At 39.9% G+C, this 23134-nt stretch overlaps 1 protein-coding gene across 1 annotated transcript in view; it reads right to left on the reverse strand.

Moving 5' to 3' along the window:
- The window catches only part of LOC126210105 (multiple coagulation factor deficiency protein 2 homolog), a 268909-nt gene that overhangs the window by 39691 nt on the left and 206084 nt on the right, over positions 1–23134 (reverse strand). The window contains exons 4-5 of the mRNA XM_049939241.1: positions 20130–20254; positions 10904–11064 (exon numbers count right to left, since the gene is read on the reverse strand). Of these exons, the coding sequence (XP_049795198.1) occupies positions 10904–11064; positions 20130–20254 (286 nt within the window). The remainder of the gene's footprint in view (positions 1–10903; positions 11065–20129; positions 20255–23134) is intronic.

Consider the following 23134-nt stretch of genomic DNA (forward strand, 5'->3'; position numbering starts at 1 on the left):
CAGAAGAAAGAAAGACAAGATGCAGGAAACCTGTGTCCCTAAAGGATTTTTGGTACCCAGCCTCAACACGAAGAAACTGTTGACGCCAGCCAATACAAGTAAGAGTTCCTCTCAACAAGGTTGCAACACCTCAAAATTACTTAGCCTTAATATATAGGAAATAAATAGGAAGTAAAGGGAAGCTAAGACGAAATGGCTGCAGGAAAAATGTGAAGACATCGAAAAAGATTTGATTGTCGGAAGGACAGACTCAGCATACAGGAAAGTCAAAACAACCTTTGGTGACATTAAAAGCAACGGTGGTAACATTAAGAGTGCAACAGGAATTCCACTGTTAAATGCAGAGGAGAGAGCAGATGTGTGGAAAGAATACATTGAAAGCCTCTATGAGGGTGAAGATTTGTGTGATGTGATAGAAGAAGAAACAGGAGTCGATTTAGAAGAGATAGGGGATCCAGTATTAGAATCGGAATTTAAAAGAGCTTTGGAGGACTTACGGTCAAATAAGGCAGAAGGGATAGATAAAATTCCATCAGAATTTCTAAAATCATTGGGGGAAGTGGCAACAAAACGACTATTCACGTTGGTGTGTAGAATATATGAGTCTGGCGACATACCATCTGACTTTCGGAAAAGCATCATCCACACAATTCCGAAGACGGCAAGAGCTGACAAGTGCGAGAATTATCGCACAATCAGCTTAACAGCTGATGCATCGAAGCTGCTTACAAGAATAATATACAGAAGAATGGAAAAGAAAATTGAGAATGCGCTAGGTGACGATCAGTTTGGCTTTAGGAAATGTAAAGGGACGAGAGAAGCAATTCTGACGTTACGGCTAATAATGGAAGCAAGGCTAAAGAAAAATCAAGACACTTTCATAGGATTTGTCGACCTGGAAAAAGTGTTCGACAATATAAAATGGTGCAAGATGTTCGATATTCTGAAAAAAGTAAGGGTAAGCTATAGGGAGAGACGGGCCATATACAATATATACAACAACCAAGAGGGAATAATAAGAGTGGACGATCAAGAACGAAGTGCTCGTATTAAGAAGGGTGTAAGACAAGGCTGTAGCCTTTCGCCCCTACTCTTCAATATGTACATCGCGGAAGCAATGATGGAAATAAAAGAAAGGTTCAGGACTGGAATTAAAATACAAGGTGAAAGGATATCAATGATACGATTCGCTGATGACATTGCTATCCTGAGTGAAAGTGAAGAAGAATTAAATGATCTGCTGGACGGAATGAACAGTCTAATGAGTACACAGTATGGTTTGAGAGTAAATCAGAGAAAGACGAAGGTAATGAGAAGTAGTAGAAATGAGAACAGCGAGAAACTTAACATCAGGATTGACGGTCACAAAGTCAAAGAAGTTAAGGAATTCTGCTACCTAGGCAGTAAAATAACCAATGACGGACGGAGCAAGGAGGACATCGAAAGCAGACTCGCTATGGCAAAAAAGGCATTTCTGGCCAAGAGAAGTCTACTAATATCAAATACCGGCCTTAATTTGAGGAAGAAATTTCTGAGGATGTACGTCTGGAGTACAGCATTGTATGGTAGTGAAACATGGACTGTGGGAAAACCGGAACAGAAGAGAATCGAAGCATTTGAGATGTGGTGCTATAGACGAATGTTGAAAATTAGGTGGACTGATAAGGTAAGGAATGAGGAGGTTCTACGCAGAATTGGAGAGGAAAGGAATATGTGGAGAACACTGATAAGGAGAAGGGACAGGATGATAGGACAGCTGCTAAGACATGAGGGAATGACTTCCATGGTACTAGAGGGAGCTGTAGAGGACAAAAACTGTAGAGGAAGACAGAGATTGGAATACGTCAAGCAAATAATTGAGGACGTAGGTTGCAAGTGCTACTCTGAGATGAAGAGGTTAGCACAGGAAAGGAATTAGTGCTGGGCCGCATCAAATCAGTTAGTAGACTGATGACCAATATATATATATATATATATATATATATATATATATATATATATATATATATATATATATATATATATATATATATACAGTGCTAGGTCTCAAGATTGAGGCCAGTGAATATTGTGTTGATTGTATTTGTATTCAAGAGCACTGGTGCAAAAATTATGAATTAGAAAGCATTAAGAGTTGCCCATATACCCTGGGTAGTAATTTTTCTGGGAAGGAAGACAAGAATGGAGGTGTCTGCATTTATGTAAAATCAGACATTAACGTGAAAAACAGGCCTGAAGCTGAACTCTTGAACACAGAAAAACATGTTGAGGCAACAGCAGTGTAAATGAATGTAAAAAATAGGAAAATAACAAGTCATGTCAGTGTACAGATCACCATGTAGTGACCCAGAAATTATTTAAAATAAGATTGAAGAACTTTCTGAGCACCTTACATGATGAGAAGTCATCAATAATTGTATGTGGGGACTTTAATGTCAATATGTTGGTAGACAGTTTATTTAAAATTAAATTCCTCAATATTATATTCAGTTTCAACCTATATTCTAATATAAACAGTCCTACAAGGGTAACAAACACTTCAAAAAGTCTTATAGATAATATATTTTAAAATATAGAATGCCCAGATACATAAGTTTTGAATATTGACCTAGGAATATCTGATCGTAATGCACTTATTATTAAAGTGCTCACCGTTCCAATACATACAGCAACAACACATCATATGTATAAGAGAATTTCTCTCCCAAAGACTGCAACCAGTTTGGTATGAAACTGACTAACAAATCTTGGGCAGAAGTATTGTCACAAACTGATACAGATGCTGCATACAACGTTTTCTCCTCTCTTTTCATGACAAATTTTGAAATGTGCTTTCCAAAAAGATTAGTTAAAATCAACTCATCTAGCCATAGACACAAATTCTTGGATCACATCTGGCATTAAAAACTCTTCCAAGACTATGAACAGACTAAACTTTGAAATGAAAACTAATACTGACCCTAATTTAAAAAAAAGAAACATGTTAGTAACTACAAAAAGGTATATAGAAGGGTAATTAATCTAGCAAAAGTATTAAGTAATGATAGACTAATAAGGAAGTGAGACAATAAATCAAGGAGAACAAGGAAAATTGTTAAAAGAGAAATAGGAAAAAGCTCTAAAGACCAGGATATTGTACTTAAATCTAGTGATAACATTAAAGTAAAGAAGGAAGCCTTGCACAATTACATGAACAACTACTTTCTAAGTGTACCCGATAAATTAAGAATAAGCTATAACAAAGAAGGGTAAACAACAGAACCAAAAGTAATCAGTAGTGTGGTAATAAAGCCCACAATAAATATGAAATGCTGAAAATAATTAACAATAAGAAACCCAAAATGTCTACAGGACTGGACGAAGTGCCAGTGACAATAATAAAGAAAGTCGCCTCACAAATCTTTGAACCACTGGTACATATTGTCAATTTATCATTCAATGAACGTATGTTCCCCCAAATGCTGAAAATTTCTAAGGTTAAACCATTATTCAAAAACGGGGATATACATAAGGTAGAAAACTATAGACCTATATCCCTCCTTCCATCTTTATCAAAAGTTTTTGAAACACTGATGAAAATTAGACTCATAAGCTACCTTGGCCCCTTCAATCTTCTAAATTGTAATCAACATGGTTTTTGTATAGGTCACGGCATAGAAACATCTATACAGGCCTATACGGAAGAAATTTTTAGAAATTTAGACCATAACACATGTGTGGGAGGAATCAACCTAGATCTTTCCAAGGCCTTTGATACAGTAGATCACCAACTTCTCCTTGACAAACTGGAGGCAACAGGCATCAGAGGAATTGGGAGGAAATGGTTTGAGTCCTATCTCCAAGATAGAGCTCAGGCTGTGGAACTCACCTCATCTCAGAATAAGCAAAAAATAAAGTGGGTATCTGATGCTAAGAAAGTGACAGTAGGTGTCCCTCAGGGTGGTGTTATTGGTCCCCTATTGTTGAAAGGCTCAACAGATCATCAAAAATTATGTTATTTGCAGATCATACAAACATAATTATAAGTGATGACAGAAAAGCCTTATTCACTACAGCTGAAAAGGTTCTGAAGAGTGTGCGACAGTGGTTTTATGCTAATAAGTTAACACTTAATTTAAATAAAACAAATTACATACAGCATGGTAAAGTAAATGAGAAGGATGATCACCATTTACCATTGAGTGACCATGAAATAGAGAAAGTCCGGTCTACAATATTTTTGGGCATGTACATTGATCAGCACTTGAGCTGGAAAGACCATGTCACATACATATCCAAAAAACTCAATTCAGCATGTTTTGCATTGAGAATAATTTGTATAGTTTGCAGTGCAGAGTGTACAAGATTAGAGTATGTGGCTTATTTCGATTCTATTACATCCTATGGAATAGCATTCTGGGGTGCAACTAAATCTTGCTTGAGAGAGGTTTTTAAATTACAGGAAAGGGCCATTAACGTATTACACATAGCTCTCCACAAACACACTGCAAGCCATTGTTCGTGCAGCTAAACATACTTACAGTACCATCTTTGTACATATTAAAAAGCATACTGCATATAAGAACACACTTGAGTAGTTTATGTGTAAATTCAGATCTTCATGACTACAATACATGTATCTGTAAGAATCTGCATGTAGAAAGAACAAGAAAAACAAAAACTCAAAAACATGTGAGCCACTATGGAATAAAGCTTTATAGTGCTCTGCCACTCTGCATCAGGGGAACAGAAGATGAAGGAAAATTTAAGACAATAAAAAATATTTCTGATAAATAAATGTTTTTATAGCATAGAAGAATATTTTGAATCCTTAAATCACTAACTGATAGTTGTATTGTCAGTATCATGTTGTTCTCATTGTCAGTTCTATGTCTCATTACACTCTTTTAACTCTAAATTATATGTAATATGTGTTTTCCAAAATGTACTAAATATATATAAACCCATCACATATGGTACATGTTAAAAGAGCATGTAAAAGCAAAACTAATTAATTCAATGTTTTAATTTTCAACTTATTATATGATGTTCATTATATGTATTTTAATTCTATGTTTTAATTTTCAACATAATGTTAATTTTATGTTTGATAGAAATTTGTAATATTCTGCTGTGCATATTCTGGACAGTATTATGAAAATTCCTATATCATGTAAATGATGCAAAGGATGATAATAAATGTAATGAAATGAAATAATTTTTGTCCGGATTAAAGATTTAAAAAAAATATATTTTCTGTGTGATGTTATTTTCATCGATTTTTTCATACCATCGATATATCGATACATCTTACGTAAGGATATTTTCATGCCTAAAATCACCTAAGTTACAGCACATACGCACTGCGACAGGTGTTCAATATCATCTCGCTATCTTTACGCTACCAGCTCAGTCGGCTATTTCGTTGATGTTATTAATTCTACTTTTCCTTGAGATTAACGAAAGAAAAGAACACTTTTGTAACCTAATTACGTTTACAATTTGATTTAAACTTAACCCTTATAAGCACAGTAGTTTCGTAGTAGGAAGGCCAGACAAACATAAGATTTAACTACTAATTTTATGCTGTTAAAATTTCATTATTTTGAGGTAAAATGTAACAAATGGCAATATTATTTGTTATAAGTGCAAGAACAATTGGTGTTTAATATTCGACGACGATTTTAACCAAAATCTCAGGTGGTGTGCATGCACTGTAGCTGATCATTAACACCCTGTATATTATGCAAAGGTGCAGTTAAAACGCCAAACTCTTTGGAGAGGTTACCTTTGAGATCACTGCAGGGGAATATTACATATTGCCCTTAACGCTTGCTGATATGCGATCAATGATTTCCTTTCAAGTGACAAGTTACCCCAGAAAATTATTCCAAAAGATCTTATTGAGCAGAAATATAGAAAATATATTAGGAGGATGAATCTTTTGTTTCCAAGACTATCAATTATAGGAAGAGTGAAAATAGCACAGCTTATCCCGTTTATATATTTGACTGCATTACATGGGACAGGATATTAAAATGAAAACGTAATAGTCTAAATGTGGTAAGTGCCATAGAGTTTTTTCCAAATTGATTCTATTTGCTCTAAAGGTGCTACATGTATGCAAGTATGTTATACTAAAAGTGATTCATCATATAACGAAGTAAACGAATCGTAACAGTGATGAATGGAAGGCACATCTGCTTACACTACGGCCTCCTTCTTTCTAATTGTGCCTGGCAATCAGCATTGAACTACATCATTTTAATGTTCAGACCTAATAGATGGCATTTTGTTTGTCATGTTTTGGAAGTAACACTTGTACTTTAGCAATCAATCTGCAATAAATATTATTTGTTCCAAATCTTACACAATCAGATAAGTTCTGCTTACAAAATCTTTCATATTACAACTTCTGTATTCATGCTCATGACATTAGTGAGGCAATAACGTAATTGTGGTATGAGGGTGGTGGGTCTCGTGGCGCTAACAGTGTAGAACAGTCTCTGTTCCATGTTCTGAACTGCACTGGTAACAGAAGTAAAATTGTAATTTTGAATGACAAGCACTGTGAACAAAAGGAAAACCATGTACTTATAAATATGTACAGTAAATGTTCATAGAACCTTGTGGCCTATTTGATTACCATGTAAAATAAGTATCTAGTTTCAGACCACAGTTTCCTATGTTGAGATGGAAATTTTGCCTTAATAGAAAAACTTCAGAAGGTTGCTAAGTGATATGTACCTGTTGATTTACAAGAAGTAATTACTTCAGCATTTCCTTCTTTAGCATTAAACACACTCAGAGTGGAGGAAAATGACTTTAATGATTTCCAGACTGCTGCTGATAAAGTTATCAACACCACAAAGCTACACATCAGTATTGCTGCACAAACTAAAATCATAACCCCTGGAATCGTGCACGTGAAAAAGACATTCAGTGACATTGACCAATGTGAAAGTGTGCACATTCTAAAGAAAGACAAAACTGTTGGCGATTTGATTCACAGTGGTGCAATATTTTTCATGATAGTCTGCTGAATAAAAGAAGGGCTTGCTTGCTATCGTACCCTTAATACCACATCAGCATCAGCAGCCTTTTCTTGATTTGTTTAATGACAATGCAAACTGATGATTTCTGTTTCATATTGTTTACATGCCTTAAGATATTTATATTTGGGTATATTTTCCCATCCATTGTAGCACTGATGTAGCTCATTTAGTCTGAATAAGGTAATACATTTGACATCTGTTGTCGAGTTTCCCTACACAATTCAATGCATTTTTCACACACCTTGCAGTGTAGTTTATATTTCGTAGATGTTAAGATAATATTTATTACTATAGAAATATGCATGATAATTTCGTATATCATATAATATTTTGTGCTTTACTTATATCTCAAAACATTATTTTGCTCCTTAATATGTTTAGAATGTTAACATTATGAGAAGGATAGTTGCCACTCACCATATAGCGAGATGCTGAGTCGCAGATAGGCATAATAAAAAAAATCTGCTGAACAAAGCTTTTGGCCAAACAGGCATTCATCAGAACTAGACAACACACACACACACACACACACACACACACACACACACACACACACACACAAATGCAGCTCACACCCTGTATTGTCCATTGTTTTGCATGTTAGGTCTTCAAATGTGTAACTGCTTGAATAGAAGAGATTAGATTACATTGTTTTCGTTCCACAGACCCAAATATGAGATGATTCTCGTGGGTGTGGATCATGTCAGAAAATATAATATAAAAAACATAGAACATTTCAGTAGAATACTCACTTCCTTGATCATTTGTCGTATTGTCAAAATATGTGAATACATTACACTAAATTCGAACTGCTAATATTTGCAAAATTAATGCACTGTCATAATGAAACAAAGTTACACACTTTTATTAAATTTATCATACACAAAATATCTAACCTTGAATGTTGTAACCAAGTGCTGTCAAAACTGAACTCTGGCAGACATTTACTTAAGCTGGTCAACATGCTCTATTAAAATATTCATCTATGGAGCAGAAAGAGTTGCCTGCCAAAAAACCTTTCATACTCTGTTTAACCTGTGATTTAACTGAAATGAAGATTTTAATAGTTTCTCACAGTTTTTTGAAAATGTGTGTTCCTGAATATTTAATCACTTTTTTGACCGAGGTAAGTGATTTTAGGTCTTTATGTACATTGTTCTTATTCCATTATTGATACTATGTGTTGAGCTATTGGTTGGAAATAGAGACATATTATTTGAAAAAAAAATATTCATTAAGGAATAAATTTACTGAGATGTAGCGATCAAGATACCCAGTTCCTTGAATAAGTTTCTACGTGATGTTCTTGAATTTACACTACAAATGAGCCTTATTACACACTTTTGCACGTCAAGAACCTTTGCTTGGTTTGATGAGTCACCCCAGAAATGATCCCATATGATACAACAGAATGAAAGTAAGCAAAGTACGCAACTTGTTTTTATACTTATACCTCCTACATCTGGTATGATTCACACTGCAAATACATGCTTGTTTAGGCTTTTTAGCAATTCTCTGCTATGCCCTTCCCAACTGAATTTTTTTATTGAGTTTAATCCCAAAAATGTAACACTGTCCACCTCTTCTATCTGCATGACTTTTTATGTTATACACATACTGGAAGGAAATCTCTTACATGTTCTGAACTGCATATAGTTTGACTTTTCAACGTTTAATGAGAGAGAATTAGCTTTAAACTACAGTGAAAATTTATTAGCGGCCATTTCTTGACTTGCTATTCATTGCAATGTTTGTATCATCTGCAAACAAAACAAACTTAGCATTTGGCAATGTAACAGATGAACGGTCATTAATGTACACAAGAAAAAGAAACAGACCCAAGATGGAACATTGAGAAACATCACATTCACATGTAATAATTCCCAGTCAGATGAAGACTGAATGCTTACTCCCCATGTATTTCACTATAACATCCTTGGCTTCCTTTTAGTTATTTAAGATCTGAACCATTTTGTAGCACTATCGGTGTCATCATAATATTTTAGTTTACTTAAGAGAATGGTGTGATTCACACAGTCAAAGATTTTTGACAGGTTACAGAAAATGCTAGTAGCCTCTAATTTGTTATCCAATGAATTAAGTACATTCTCACTATAAGTGTAAATGGCTTTCCCTATATCAGAACCTTTAACGCACCCAAACTGTGACTTGGACAACATATTATTTGTCATCACATGCTTAAGGAGATGCTTGAACACAATCTTTTCGAATATTTTTGTAAAAACCAGAAAAAAATGAAATTGGTCGATAGTCTCATGGTATATCTCTATCCCCCTTGTTGTAAAGAGGCGTAACTTTGGCATTATTAGCAACTCTGGAAACTTTCAGTTGTTACTGACATTGAAATTTTCCTGGCAGATTAAAACTGTGTGCCAGACCGAGACTTGAACACAGGACTTTTGCCTTTCACAGACAAGCACACTACCATCTGAAATACCCAAGCAAGACTCACGCCCCATTCTCACAGCTTTACTTCCGCCGGTACATTGATTACACAAATAACTTAAGATAGAACTCAACTCACATGAGCACTCATTGATTAACTTCAATGATATGTTACCGTAACCACTAGAATACTTTGATTTTAAGGATGTTATGATGGCTGCTACTTCTTTGAGAGATGTAAGTGTCAATTCCATTTTACTACAGTCATTTGTAGAGGCTGGTCTCAGATATTACACTGCACTGTTTACTGAACCTGATAACCCCAAGCTGCCAGTAACCAAGTGTTTTTTAAGAGGTTTGCAACACTACATTTATTTTTAGACATATCTGTCCCTCTTTCCTTCTAGTCCCACCTACTTCAGTCTTCAATATATCCCATACAGTTTCCATTCTGTTGCCTGACAATTTTCTTTCTCTCATAATAAAGATATTTCGATTTATGGATTACTTGCTTCAATATTTTGCAATATTCTTTGTAATGCTTTAAAATGCTGACATCAGGGCTGTTCCTAGATAGCAGATTCAGTTTCCTTTTTGTTCCACATGATACCTTTATTCCTTATGTAATCCATGCTTTATTTTTAGACTTCTGTTCGATTTGAGTTACCTTTAGGGTAAAACATTTTTCAAACGAGGAATTAACTTCTTTAATGAATGCTTAGTATTTTCCATTGAGTCAGAAATATTGTAAACATCTAGCCAGTTCATATCTTTGAGCAATCTCCTAAAATTCTCAAAATTTGATTTGTCACCTTCCTGTACTCCAATTTATTACATTTTATATCATGACAAGTTTTATCATTTACCATAAGATGGTGTATGTCATGATCAGATAGTCCATTTACTATTGGTTTTGTGATATGACTTTTTCCCTAGATTTGTCTTCAACAATATTATGAACAGCAGTCTCAGAGCATTTAATAGTTGCAAAGTTCACTGTAGGAGTTAAATGAATGACAGTGTTACTGACTGCAATAATTGTTCACTGAAAGAGCTTTTCAATAAATCCACATTGCTTTTTACTGTGAAATTGGACAACAGAGGTTCCAGACTTTTTGTGAAGTTTCCTGAAGGTGCTTTGTATATATTTACTATTATAAAGGAGTTATCATGAAATGATACTTCTGTTGTACAAGCTTCTAAGTGCTACTCTGAGGAAATTTTATCAGCATGAATATTCTTGAAACTGAAAACTTTCTGACAAATGTGGCAACTCCGCCTGTATTCTTATTTTGTTTACAGAAGTAAGAGGATAACTTGAATCCTGTAACATTTAACATATCTATACCAGTAGTCACGTGATATTGAGAGAGGTAGATTATATCAACTGGTTTGCTGAACTACAATTCTTCAATGCAAATAAGCATTGCACGAATACATCGGAGCTGCGAGTGGTTCCTCACCTAGGGAGCAGCGGGCACGTCCCCGGTTTGAGGCTGGACAGTGAAGACCTTTTCTTGTTTCCGCCGGGCTTGGTCCTTGGTGCGGGCCGACACATACTCTGCGTAGCTCAGGTACCCATCGCCGTTGGAGTCATCCTCGGCGAGCACACGGTCGATCAGTTCTGAACAGTGAAATTTTAGGTCTTAATGAAGTGTTAGACACTTGGGTTCCTCAATTTACAACTTGGACATCTCTAAAAAGGTCAATCGCAAACGTCGGATCGACAAATATACGAGGTGTCTGAGAAAAGTAATGACACTGACAACATTGCGAGCGATCTGGCAACGCTGTCTTGTTCTGCTTGTGTAGACCGGTGTGTTCTCTTCCAGATGCTCAATCCGAGTTTTCAGCTTGTAACACGTCAGTTCAGTTTACGGTAATAAAAGCTATAGAAAGAATAATTTAAAGTTAAGAATAGAATTTTTAGAGGGGAAAATAGAATCAGAGTTCGGTAATTGCAGATCAAAATTATAGTATATCAGGAGGTAGTTTAATGTCTAAGTACAGCAAAGCCACGGAAGCTCCGTTATGGAGAAGGCAGTGACGTTAAACTCTTGTGATGAAAAACCTATAAAAAGGCCTGATCGTCATTATTACCGTCTTTTTTCCTTGATTGTTTCGTTAAAGGGCGGGGAACCCGTGTCAGTCAGCAAGACAATAATTAGATTGGACTTTATCGTGTTAAGATTCACGATAAACTGTTAGAATATTACGGAGATTAAAAGTGATGTATTTTACGATCTCTGACTGTTGGTAGCAATGATTAAGGGGATTTTAAGACTTTAGTGCTAGATTGGAACTTTACCGACATATAGACGACAGAAACTCAAATTATCTGCTGATACGAGTGAATTCAGAGGTACCGGTATTCAGATATTAACGTGTGGACTTTTGAAAGTGTCGTGTGCCGTTAGTTGCGAATCTGGACGTAGAGCGTGTGCATATCGGCATTTGCGGACTATTTAGATTCCTCCCGGCTAGGAACCTTTTAAATAGACCATCATCCATCAGCATCTTAATCCTTGAATATAGAGTGAAAGTGAAATGCAAGAGTGTTGTACTTATTTCATTTACCTAGTACTAATCAGTGAAGGTTTTACGTAACCAAAGCTATTCAGCAGTAAGTCAGCACCATCTAGCGGAAAGCGTAGGCATTAACTAACACGCTAACTGAAGTGAACGTTTGCGTGTTTTACGGACTGCTTAATATGAACTTTTGTGACTCTTTGACGTCCCCACTCCCTCCGAAAGGTGGCGCAGGCTGTCTTAATCATAAAAAGGGGAGAGTTTTAGTCGGGCAAATTACTAAATAAAAGCGATATTTACAAGACTCGCAGTGATAGCAAAACACAAGGCTCGCACCTCATCGGAGAGTCGTCGCTGTCACGTCGGGAAGTAAAGCCGGAAAACCTACCGACGATACGTATCTACGAGCAGACGTCGACGTGGAGTACCTAAAAATGGAACCACAAGAGAGTTGGGGATGCTTCAAGCTCCACACAACCTTCACGTGATTGTTGAGAGCGCCATCAGTAAAGTTGTGTTTTTGCTGTGTGTTACGAAAGTGAAACGGTGGATTTTGGAGCAACGTTACGCCATCAAGTTTTGTGTGAAATTTGGGAATCTGCGAGTGTGACCTTTGTAAAGTTGAAATAGCCTTGTGATGAACACTCCTTATCAAGAGCACAAGTCTTTCACTGGAACAAATCATTTTTGGAAGGATGAGAACACACTGAAGACGAACCTCGCTCAGGGAGACCTCTTATGAGATCAGATTAACGTTTAACCACAAGAATAATGGCTGACCTGTTAAACTAAAACATTTCCACTACACTCAAGTTTGTACTGAAAAACATCACAACTGAGCGGAGGGACAATCTAAGAAACGTGTGCATTGATCTTCTTGAGGGGGCTGCCAGTGGCCACGAATGATTGAATTGTGTGATCAGAGGTGATGATGAATCCTGGATTTTTGAGAACCATCCTGAGACAAAGCTGCAAAGTGAGGAGTGGCACACTGAGACATCTCCTCAACCAAAAAAAGATCTAATGAGCAAGTCAAAGATGAAAACAACGGCGATTTGCTGGCTTGACACTAAGAGTATCGTACATAAAGAATTTGCTGCTCTCGAGTGACATCGGACATTTCAGACAAGTGGATGCTGCATCATGGTATCGTCCTATGTCACATGGCCATTTACACCACTGAATTTTTGATCTCAGATGACATTCCCATTGTTCCACAACCCCGATATTGTTTGAAAAAGAATAAAACTTTGGTAGACAAAAATGAGTCTCATTACATTTATCATACACCTCGTATGTACAAGGAAGGTAACTGTAAAGAAATCTAAGGTAACAGAAGAAACACTTCTACAATTGATCGATAAACGAAGGAGATAAGAAAGTTCAGAATGAACTTTTACCATGCAGCGGGGCATGCACTGATTTGAGAGTTCCTGGCAAGTTAAAGTTGTGTGCTGAATTGGGACTAGAACGTGGCACCTTGACCTTTTTGGGACAAGTGCTATTCCAACTGAGCTTCTCAAGAACGACTCGAAACATCTCCTCACAGCTGTGTTTCCGCCATTTCCTCATCTCCTACCTTCCAAACTTCACAGAAATTCTTCAACATACACTGCTGGCCACCGTAAATGCAACACCAAGAAAGACAAGAGGTAGCACAACAAAATTTATTTTGTAGATAACATGTTGACCAAGTATCAAATGATTAGGTTTACAGACGTCTGTGACATGTGGTTCCTGCCAGAATCAGTAGCAAGAGTAGCCGCCATTGTTGGAGATCACCGCTGCCACACGTCTCGGCATTGAGTCAAAGAGACGTTGGATGTGTTCCTGGGGCACAGCAGCCCAAGCAGCTTCCACACGTTGCCAAAGATCATCTGGTGTGGCAGCTGGGGATGTAATCTGGGTCACTCGTTGAGCTACCATGGACCACATGTTTTCTATCGGCGAAAGATCCGGAGAGCGAGCCGGCCAGGGAAGCACATCAATCTGGTTATTGACGAAGAACCATTGGACAATGCGAGCCACGTGTGGTCGCGCATTATCCTGTTGAAATATGGCTGTGGCCGAGCCCTGAAGGTAAGGAAGGACAACTGGCTCCAGCACCTCGGATATGTAGCGCCGGCTATTTAAAGTACCGGCAATGCGTACTAGAGGCGTGCGAGAGTAATATCCAATACCGCCCCATACCATAATACCCGGTGCAAGACCAGTGTGGCGGTGCATAATGCAGCTGTCCAGCATCCTCTCTCCACGGTGTCTCCACACTCGAATCCGACCATCATGGTGCTGCAGACAGAAGCGTGCCTCGTCAGTAAAGACAACGTCATTCCATTCTGCCGTCCACATCGGTCTGTCATCACACCATTGGCGATGGAGACGTCTGTGGTTCTGTGTCAATGGTAGGCGAAGCAATGGACGTCTTGCGGACAGACCACTCTGCTGTAAACGGCGTCGAATGGTACGCGCAGACACTGGATGATGCGTTACAGACCCAATGTGCTGTGCTATGGTTCGGGATGTCACTGAGCGATTCGTCACTGCCATGCGCACAATTTGCCTATCAGCACGTGCAGTGGTGCACCGAGGTGAATGCGATCGACCACGTCGGTCCGTCGTACCCTCCTGCATCCAACGGTCATATATCCGCATTACAGTTGTTTGGTTTCGTCCAACACGACTAGAGATTTCTCTGTATGATAATCCACAATCTCTGTAAGCCACTATCCTTCCTCTGTCGATCTCGGATACTTGATCAAACGCCGTTCGTTGTTGTCTACAAGACATAACTGATCGTCTTGTGAAACAACCACAATGTAAACACACGTTCCGAACGTACACTCGTCGAAATCGCCAAGCCTTAAATGGCACTATGAGGTGGCGCCACAGGCGCGCGTGATGTGCGTCTGCGCTGAAATTCTAATCAGTTGCATATCTCATCGCTGCAAACCCATGGTGTAAATTTCACTTGATTCGGATGCTTCCTTCAGGGTGTTGCATTTACGGTGGCCAGCAGTGTACTTTTCAAGACTAGCACACTGAAAGAAAGGTTATTGCAAAGATCAAGCTTGGCCACAGCCAGAGATGAGAAGCTGCAAGAACACGTTGTGAGTCTGTTTGGGTAGCTAAAGGCATTAGAGAACTTGCTTGCGAGAGGCAAAGGTCTCAGGTTCGAGAACTACAGCGGCAAACAATTTTAATCTACCAGCAAGTTTCAAATCTGCATGCACTCCACTTGAGAGTGAAAATTCATTCTGGAAACGATTTCCCACGCTGCGTCTAAGTCTCTGCAATAGCCTTTCCTCCAGGAGTGATCTCCAGCGAGGTATGATGGAGAACTAACATGAAGTTTGGAATAATAATAATAATATAATAAAGATTTTATTGTCTTTAGGTCATTACAGCAACTGAAAACGTCAAATGAAGATACAATTTACAATACAGTGTGATAAGGTATTGACTACTGAAATATTTTAGCTTATATTACAATAAATGTACAGTGGGTCATCTGTTGGATTACTGCATTTTACAGTTGAAGAATTCATTGATATCATTCATGCAGTCTTTCTTTGAGTGTATGTTCAGGAAGATCCTGTATAGCATGTGGCAGCTTATTAAATAGTTTGTGCCCTGTGACTTCATAGCTATTTATTGATTTTGATAATCTATGGTAAGGCGTGTATATGTGTTTGATGCTTCTTGTAACAATGTACATTTTCTCTACGTTTCACACCTTGTAGATTCTTCTTATATATATAGAGGTTTATTACTGTCATAATTTTTTGTTTAGTAAATAAGGGTTTGCAGTGAGCCTTATGTGTAGAATTTGTAATTATCCTAATGGCTTTCTTCTGCAATAATAGGATGTCATGTATATGACTACAGTTACCCCACAAGATAATGCCATGGGATATTATACTTTGGAAAAATGCAAAATAAGATGATCTGATGTATGTTTCAGGTACAAAGTTTCCGAGTTGCCTTGATAAATAAATTACTCTAGATAGCTTACTACTAACATAGTTTACATGTTGGCCCCAGGATAACTTTTCGTCTAAATAAACTCCCAGGAATTTAACAGAACTAGGGTCATCAGATAGTGGCTTGTCTCTTAGAGTGGAGATTATGTGCTGAGTTTTATTTTCATTTAGCAGGAAACCATTTGCTCTGAACCAATATGCTGCGTGAGTGAGTGTATTTTCAGCACAGGTTTTAAGATCATTAAGATTGTTACTGCTATGAAGAAAAGTCGTATCATCTGCATGCAATACAGGCAAGACCATCTAAAAAATGAGACTCACAGGAAATGCCAAATTGCTAAGCGGGAATGGCTAGAGGACAAACGTGAGGATATAAAAGAATATATAACTAGGGGAAAGATAGATAGCACTAGTAGCAAAATTAAAGCGCCATTTGAAGAAAAGAGAAGCAGCTTTATTAATACCAAGAGCTCAGATGGAAAACAACTGCTAAGCAAAGAAGGAATGCTGAAACTGGAAGGAATATATGCATCGGGTACACAAGGGAAAAGGAACTTGAAGACAATATGATAGAAATCTCTATTGATCCGTTGTGGACATGGAGAAGGCATTTGAAATACACAAATTCGCTACATCCAGATACTGATGGCACCAGTATGCCAGCAGCGATACGGTTGAGTATCTATACATGAGGCGGATATGGCAACTGAAGATGGCATAGTGAATTGCCGAAAGTGGTTGTGGAAATAAATTAAAACAGCTTCTCAAACCTCATGGCTGTTTGGCGATTTTCCTTGACAAATATTACAGAAAGGCAAAAAGACATAGACGAGTATGAAATTGGAGATATGATACTGCGAGAACAATTTAACAGGACACTGAAAGACCTAAGTCGGAACAAGGCCCTGTTAGTAGACGGCGTACTACTGATAGCCTCATGACAAAACTCGTCAGTCTAGTGATATAGTTCCAATTCCAAGGAAAGCAGGCGTTGATAGGTGTGAATATTACCAAACTATTAATGTAATAGGTTATGGTTGCAGTATCTTGACACGAGTTATTTACAGAATCATGAAGAAATTGGTAGAAGGCGACCTCGAGGAAGATCGCTTTGGATTTCGGAGAAATGGTGGAAAACATGATGCAAAACTGACCCTACAACTCATCTTAGAAGATGGGTTAAGCAAAAGTAAACCAATATTTATAACATTTGCACACATAGAGAATGCCGACTGGATTACACTCTTTGAAATTCTGAAGGTAGCAGGGGTGAAGTACAGGGAGCAAAATGCTTTTTACAAATGCAGAAGCCAGACAGTAGTTATAGGACTCAAAGGTTAGGAAAGTGAAGCAGTGCTTCAGAAGGGAGTGACACAGGGCTGTGGCCTACCGTCGACGTTATTCTGTCTGTACACTGACCAAGCAGTAAAGAAACCAAACGAAAATTTGAAGAAGGAAGTAAAGTTCAGGAAGAAGAAATAACGACTCACGCCCCGTCCTCACAGCTTTACTTCTGCCAGTACCTCGTCTCCTACCTTTCAAACTTTCATATCAGCGCAGGACCAGTGGCGACAAGTCTGGCTACGATAGTGCCATTGGCGACAGGGACAGTGAAGACAGGTCCACTGATGACAGAATCAGCGACTACAGGTCTGACAATGGCCAGAGAAGCGATGGCAGGTCTGGAGATGACATGGCTGGTGGTGACACGTCAGGCAACAAACAACAGGTCCAGTGACAACAAGTCTGGTGTCAACAAATCAAGTGATGACTCATTTGGTGATGACAGGTCCACTGATGGTACACTACTGGCCATTAAAATTGCTACACCAAGAAAAAATGCAAATGATAACCGGGTATTCATTGGACAAACATATTATACTAGAACTGACATGTGATTACATTTTCACGCAATTTGGGTACATAGATCCTCAGAAATCAGTACCCAGAACAACCACCACTGGCCGTAATAACGGCCTTGATACGCCTGGGCATTGAGTCAAACAGAGCTTGGATGGCGTGTACAGGTACAGCTGCCCATGCAGCTACAACACAATACCACAGTTCATCAAGAGTAGTGACTGGCGTATTGTGACGAGCCACTTCCTCGGCCACCATTGACCAGACGTTTTCAAATGGTGAGAGATCTGGAGAATGTGCTGGCCAGGGCAGCAGTCTGTATCCAGAAAGTCCCGTACAGGCCCTGCAACATGCGATCGTGCACTATCCTGCTGAAATGTAGGGTTTCGCAGGGATCGAATGAAGGGTAGAAAACAAACGGCTCTGAGCACTATGGGACTTAACAGCTGAGGTCATCAGTCCCCTAGAACTTAGAACCTAACTAACCTAAGGGCATCACACACATCCATGCCCGAGGCAGGATTCGAACCTGCGACCGTAGCGGTCGCGAATGAAGGGTAGACGCACGGGTCGTAATACATCTGAAATGTAACGTCCACTGTTCAAAGTGCCGTCAGTGCGAACAAGAGGTGACCGAGACATGTAACCAATGGCGACCCATACCATCACACCGGGTGATACGCCAGTACGGCGATGACGAATACAGGCTTCGAACGTGCGTTCTCCGCGATGTCGCCAAACACGGACGCGACCATCATGATGCTGTAAACACAACCTGGATTCATCCGAAAAAATGACGTTTTGCCATTCGTGCACCCAGGTTCGTCGTTGAGTACACGATTGCAGGCGCTCCTGTCTGTGATGCAGCGTCAAGGGTAACCGCAGCCATGGTCTCCGAGCTGATACTCCATGCTGCTGCAAACGTCGTCGAACTGTTCGTGCAGATGGTTGTTGTCTTGGAAACGTCCCCATCTGTTGACTCAGGGATCGAGACGTGGCTGCACGATCCGTTAAAGCCATACGGATAAGATGTCTGTCATCTCGACAGCTAGTGATACGAGGCCGTTGGGATCCAGCACGACGTTCCGTATTACCCTCCTGATAGCGCCACACGATAAACCGCAATCGCGATAGTCTACAATCCCACCTTTATCAAAGTCGGAAACGTGATGGTACGCATTTCTCCTCCTTACACGACGCATTACAACAACGTTTCACCAGGCAACGCCGGTCAACTGCTGTTTGTGTATGAGAAATCTCTTGGAAACTTTCCTCATGTCAGCTCGTTGTATGTGTCGCCATCGGCGCCAACCTAGTGTGAATGCTCTGAAAAGCTAATCATTTGCATATCACAACATCTTGCCAACCTAATGTGAATGCTCTGAAAAGCTAATCATTTGCATATCACAGTATCTTCTTCCTGTCGGTTAAATTTTGCATCTGTAGCACGTCATCTTCGTGGTGTAGCAGTTTTAATGGCCAGTAGTGTAGGTCTGGTAATGAAATGCCTGGTAAGACTGATTTGGCAATGACAGGGCTGGTGACAACTGGGCTGATGACTACGGGGCCAATGAAATGATGACGGGACCAGTGTATAATGATGACGACTGGGCTGATGACAGAAGGACTTCTTCTATAGAATCGGGTGCTAAATGGCGCTACAATATAGCAAATTATTCTGTTGAAGCTTTTTACGAAATTTCGAGAACCATTATAAAGCTAAAATTCTAGAGATATTTTTCATTTCCCTGCACAGATCCAGAATAAAAGATAAGACTAATTACAGCATAACAGAGGCATTTAAAGCAGTTATTTTTTTCCTCCTGCTCTCTGTATGCGACTGGAATGCAAGGAAAACTTCTGCGCACTTGGCAATCTATGCAGATGTGGGTGTATATCGGAAGGCACCAGGAACAATCGCAATTTTACTTCGTGTTACTGCATATATGGAATAACGAGCGCACCACTCGCTACAGGAGTGATCCACCATGTACTAACTGCAAAGCACGTGGAAATCAAGGCAACAAGACCCAAACTAGACTGACGCAAAACCGAATGCAGCTCAACATCTGCGTTATGGCCACCACTGTAATATGCAAGGTGGGAAAAATAAAAATGAGCTGGAAAATATTTCATGCACCCTAAGAGAGCCAGCTGAACTTACATAATCTTCTCTGGGCTGCAGAAGATATAAACTGCCTTGTCTATTTTGAGGTGCATGAAATATTGCCCAGGTCATTTGTATTTTATCTGCCGCATAGCAGAACTCTTATGTGAACGAATCGTAGTAAAAAGGCGGGAGGTAGGTATGCTCACTTACCGACAAAGTAGTCGAAGTCTTCATGGGGCTCACGTTCGACGCCCGGGTGCTCAAGTACGGCGTGGCTGATTGCGTGTAAGATCTCCAGTCCGTCCAGCTTCGTGTTGTTGTCGTAGTCGTGCAGTCTGACAACACACAGGCAACAAAAGTCCCCAGTCAGACACACTTTTCACACTTCCAGTACCACTTCTGGAAGCCTGTTTACAGAACTCTGCTTTTTGACATGCAGCTTTACAGCCAATGGTGCAGTGAGCTGGCCTGACGTGCAACCGATACAGTATACACACTCACTATGAATCTAAAGAAATGGAACAAACGGCATTCAATAAGTAATGCAACTCATTTTTTTCCTCGTCCTATTTCTGTTGAAAAACATGCGGAATTCATCGTGGACATAGTGGAATATTCCCGATTCATCCTCTCTAGTTTAATGAAACTGCGATAGATGGTGCCATTATAAGTAGTCTTCAAAGTAGCGGAGGTACGTTGGCGGAAAACCAGAGCACCACAGATATTCGTAAGCGCTTCTAGAATGTCTACATAGATCAGGTAGTGAAGAAAGGGGGCTATGAATCGTTGGGGGAGGCGTCTTTCATCATCACAACCAGACCGTGCAAACCTGTCTAATCTTCCGCATGATAGCTGGCAGCACAGAACTGTGACTCCTGGAATGTTGAAACGTGCGGACAGTCTCATTTGAAATCATGGCGTCGCACCACGTCTTTTCCGGAGAGAAAGTTTAAGGCTGCATCCTCAGCTGGTAAAGTCGTGGCGACGGTCCTCTGGGAATCTGAAGGGGTTACTCCGCCTGACGTTCTTTCTAATGGTGCAACGATAAAACGTGAAGGTTATTGTGCTACCTTCAGGAAATTGAAGAAACTTCAGTGTGTTCGTCGACACAAAAATACAAATGAACGTTTCCTCCTCCATGACAACGCAAGGCCTCACAGAAGTCTGCACATCCGATGGTGTTGTTGGTGTTTGGTTTGTAGGGCTCTCAGCTGCGCGGTCATCAGCGCCTTCTAAAGTTCCAATTTTTACACAGTCCAATTTTTTACTCAGTCAAATATAGCCACTGCCACGAATGATGATGATGATGATGATGATGAAATGATGAGGAAAACACAAACACCCAGTCCCCAGGCAGAGAGAATACCCAACCCAACCAGGAATCGAACCTGGGATCCAATGATCAAGGGGCAGACTGCACATCCGAAATGAGCTAACAAAACTTTCATTGGCCTGCACTTCCTCGTCCATCTGTTTGGCCCATTGAAGGGTGCACTCCACGGGAAGCAGTACGTGGATGATTGGTTGGTTACTGACGCAGCAAGACGTTGGCTCCGGCATCGACCAGTAGAGTGGGACCATGTGGGCATATATATAGTAAGAATGTCGCACTGAACGGAGATGGTGTTGAAAACTACAGTTTTGTAGTCAAACAGTTGGGAATAATGTAGTGTATTGGAATCATGAAAAAAAAACCCGCTTTCAGAAAAATATATGTTGCATTACTAACTGAACGCCTTCGCATTACATTTTATTCGAATCTTTCCATAGTACATACACAGTCTTGTGTTTCTACTTTAACTATACTGTTAAAACCTCAGTTCATTAGCTCCAATACTTTCACAGATATACACTACTGGCCATTAAAATTGCTACACCAAGAAGAAATGCAGATGATAAATGGGTATTCATTGGACTATATATTATACTAGAACTGACATGTGATTACATTTTCACATAGATCCTGAGAAATCAGTACCCAGAACAACCACCTCTGGCCGTAATAACAGCCTTGATACCACAGTTCATCAAGAGCAGTGACTGGCGTAATGTGACGAGCCAGTTGCTCGGCCACCATAGACCAGACGTTTTCAATTGGTGAGAGATCTGGAGAATGTGCTGGCCAGGGCAGCAGCCGAACATTTTCTGTATCCAGAAAGGCCCGTACAGAACCTGCAACATGGGGTCGTGCATTATCCTGCTGAAATGTAGGGTTACGCAGGGATAGTAACACATCTGAAATGTAACGTCCACTGTTCAAAGTGTCGTCAATGCGAACAAGAGGTGACCGAGACGTGTAACCAATGGGGCCCCATACCATCAGCAGGGTGATACGCCAGTATGGCGTATCACGCCGGGTGATACGCCAGTATGGCGATGACGAATACACGCTTCCAATGTGCGTTTAGCGCGATGTCGCCAAACACGGATGCGACCATCATGATGCTGTAAACAGAGCCTGGATTCATCCGAAAAAATGACGTTTTGCCATTCGTGCACCCAGGTTCGTCGTTGAGTACACCATTGCAGGCGCTCCTTTCTGTGATGCAGCGTCAAGGGTAATCGCAGCCATGATCTCCGAGTTGATAGTCCATGCTGCTGCAAACGTCGTCGAGCTGTTTGTGCAGATGATTGTTGTCTTGCAAACGTCCCCATCTGCTGACTCAGGGATCGAGACGTGGCTGCACGATCCGTTACAGCCATGCGGATAAGACGCCTGTCATCTCGACTGGTAGTGATACGAGGCCGTTGGAATCCAGCACGGCGTTCCGTATTACCCTCCTGAACCCACCGATTCCATGTTCTGCTAACAGTCATTGGATCTCCACCAACGCGAGCAGCAATGTCGCGATACGATGAAGCGCTATCGCGATAGGCTACAATGCGACCTTCATCAAAGTAGGGAACGTGATGGGATGCATTTCTCCTCCTTACACGAGGCATTACAACAACGTTTCACCAGGCAACGCCGGTCAACTGCTGTTTTTGTATGAGAAATCGGTTGGAAACTTTTCTCATGTCAGCACGTTGTATGTTTCGCAACCAGCGCCAACCTTGTGTGAATGCTCTGAAAAGCTAATCATTTGCATATCACAGCATCTTCTTCCTGTCGGTTAAATTTCGCGTCTGTAGCACGTCATCTTCGTGGTGTAGCAATTTTAATGGGCAGTAGTGTAAAATTTTAAAATGCCAAATATGTGTGAATTCCTAAGGGA

Source organism: Schistocerca nitens, chromosome 10 (genome assembly GCF_023898315.1).
Source record: "Schistocerca nitens isolate TAMUIC-IGC-003100 chromosome 10, iqSchNite1.1, whole genome shotgun sequence".
Taxonomy (NCBI): Eukaryota; Metazoa; Arthropoda; class Insecta; order Orthoptera; family Acrididae; genus Schistocerca; species Schistocerca nitens.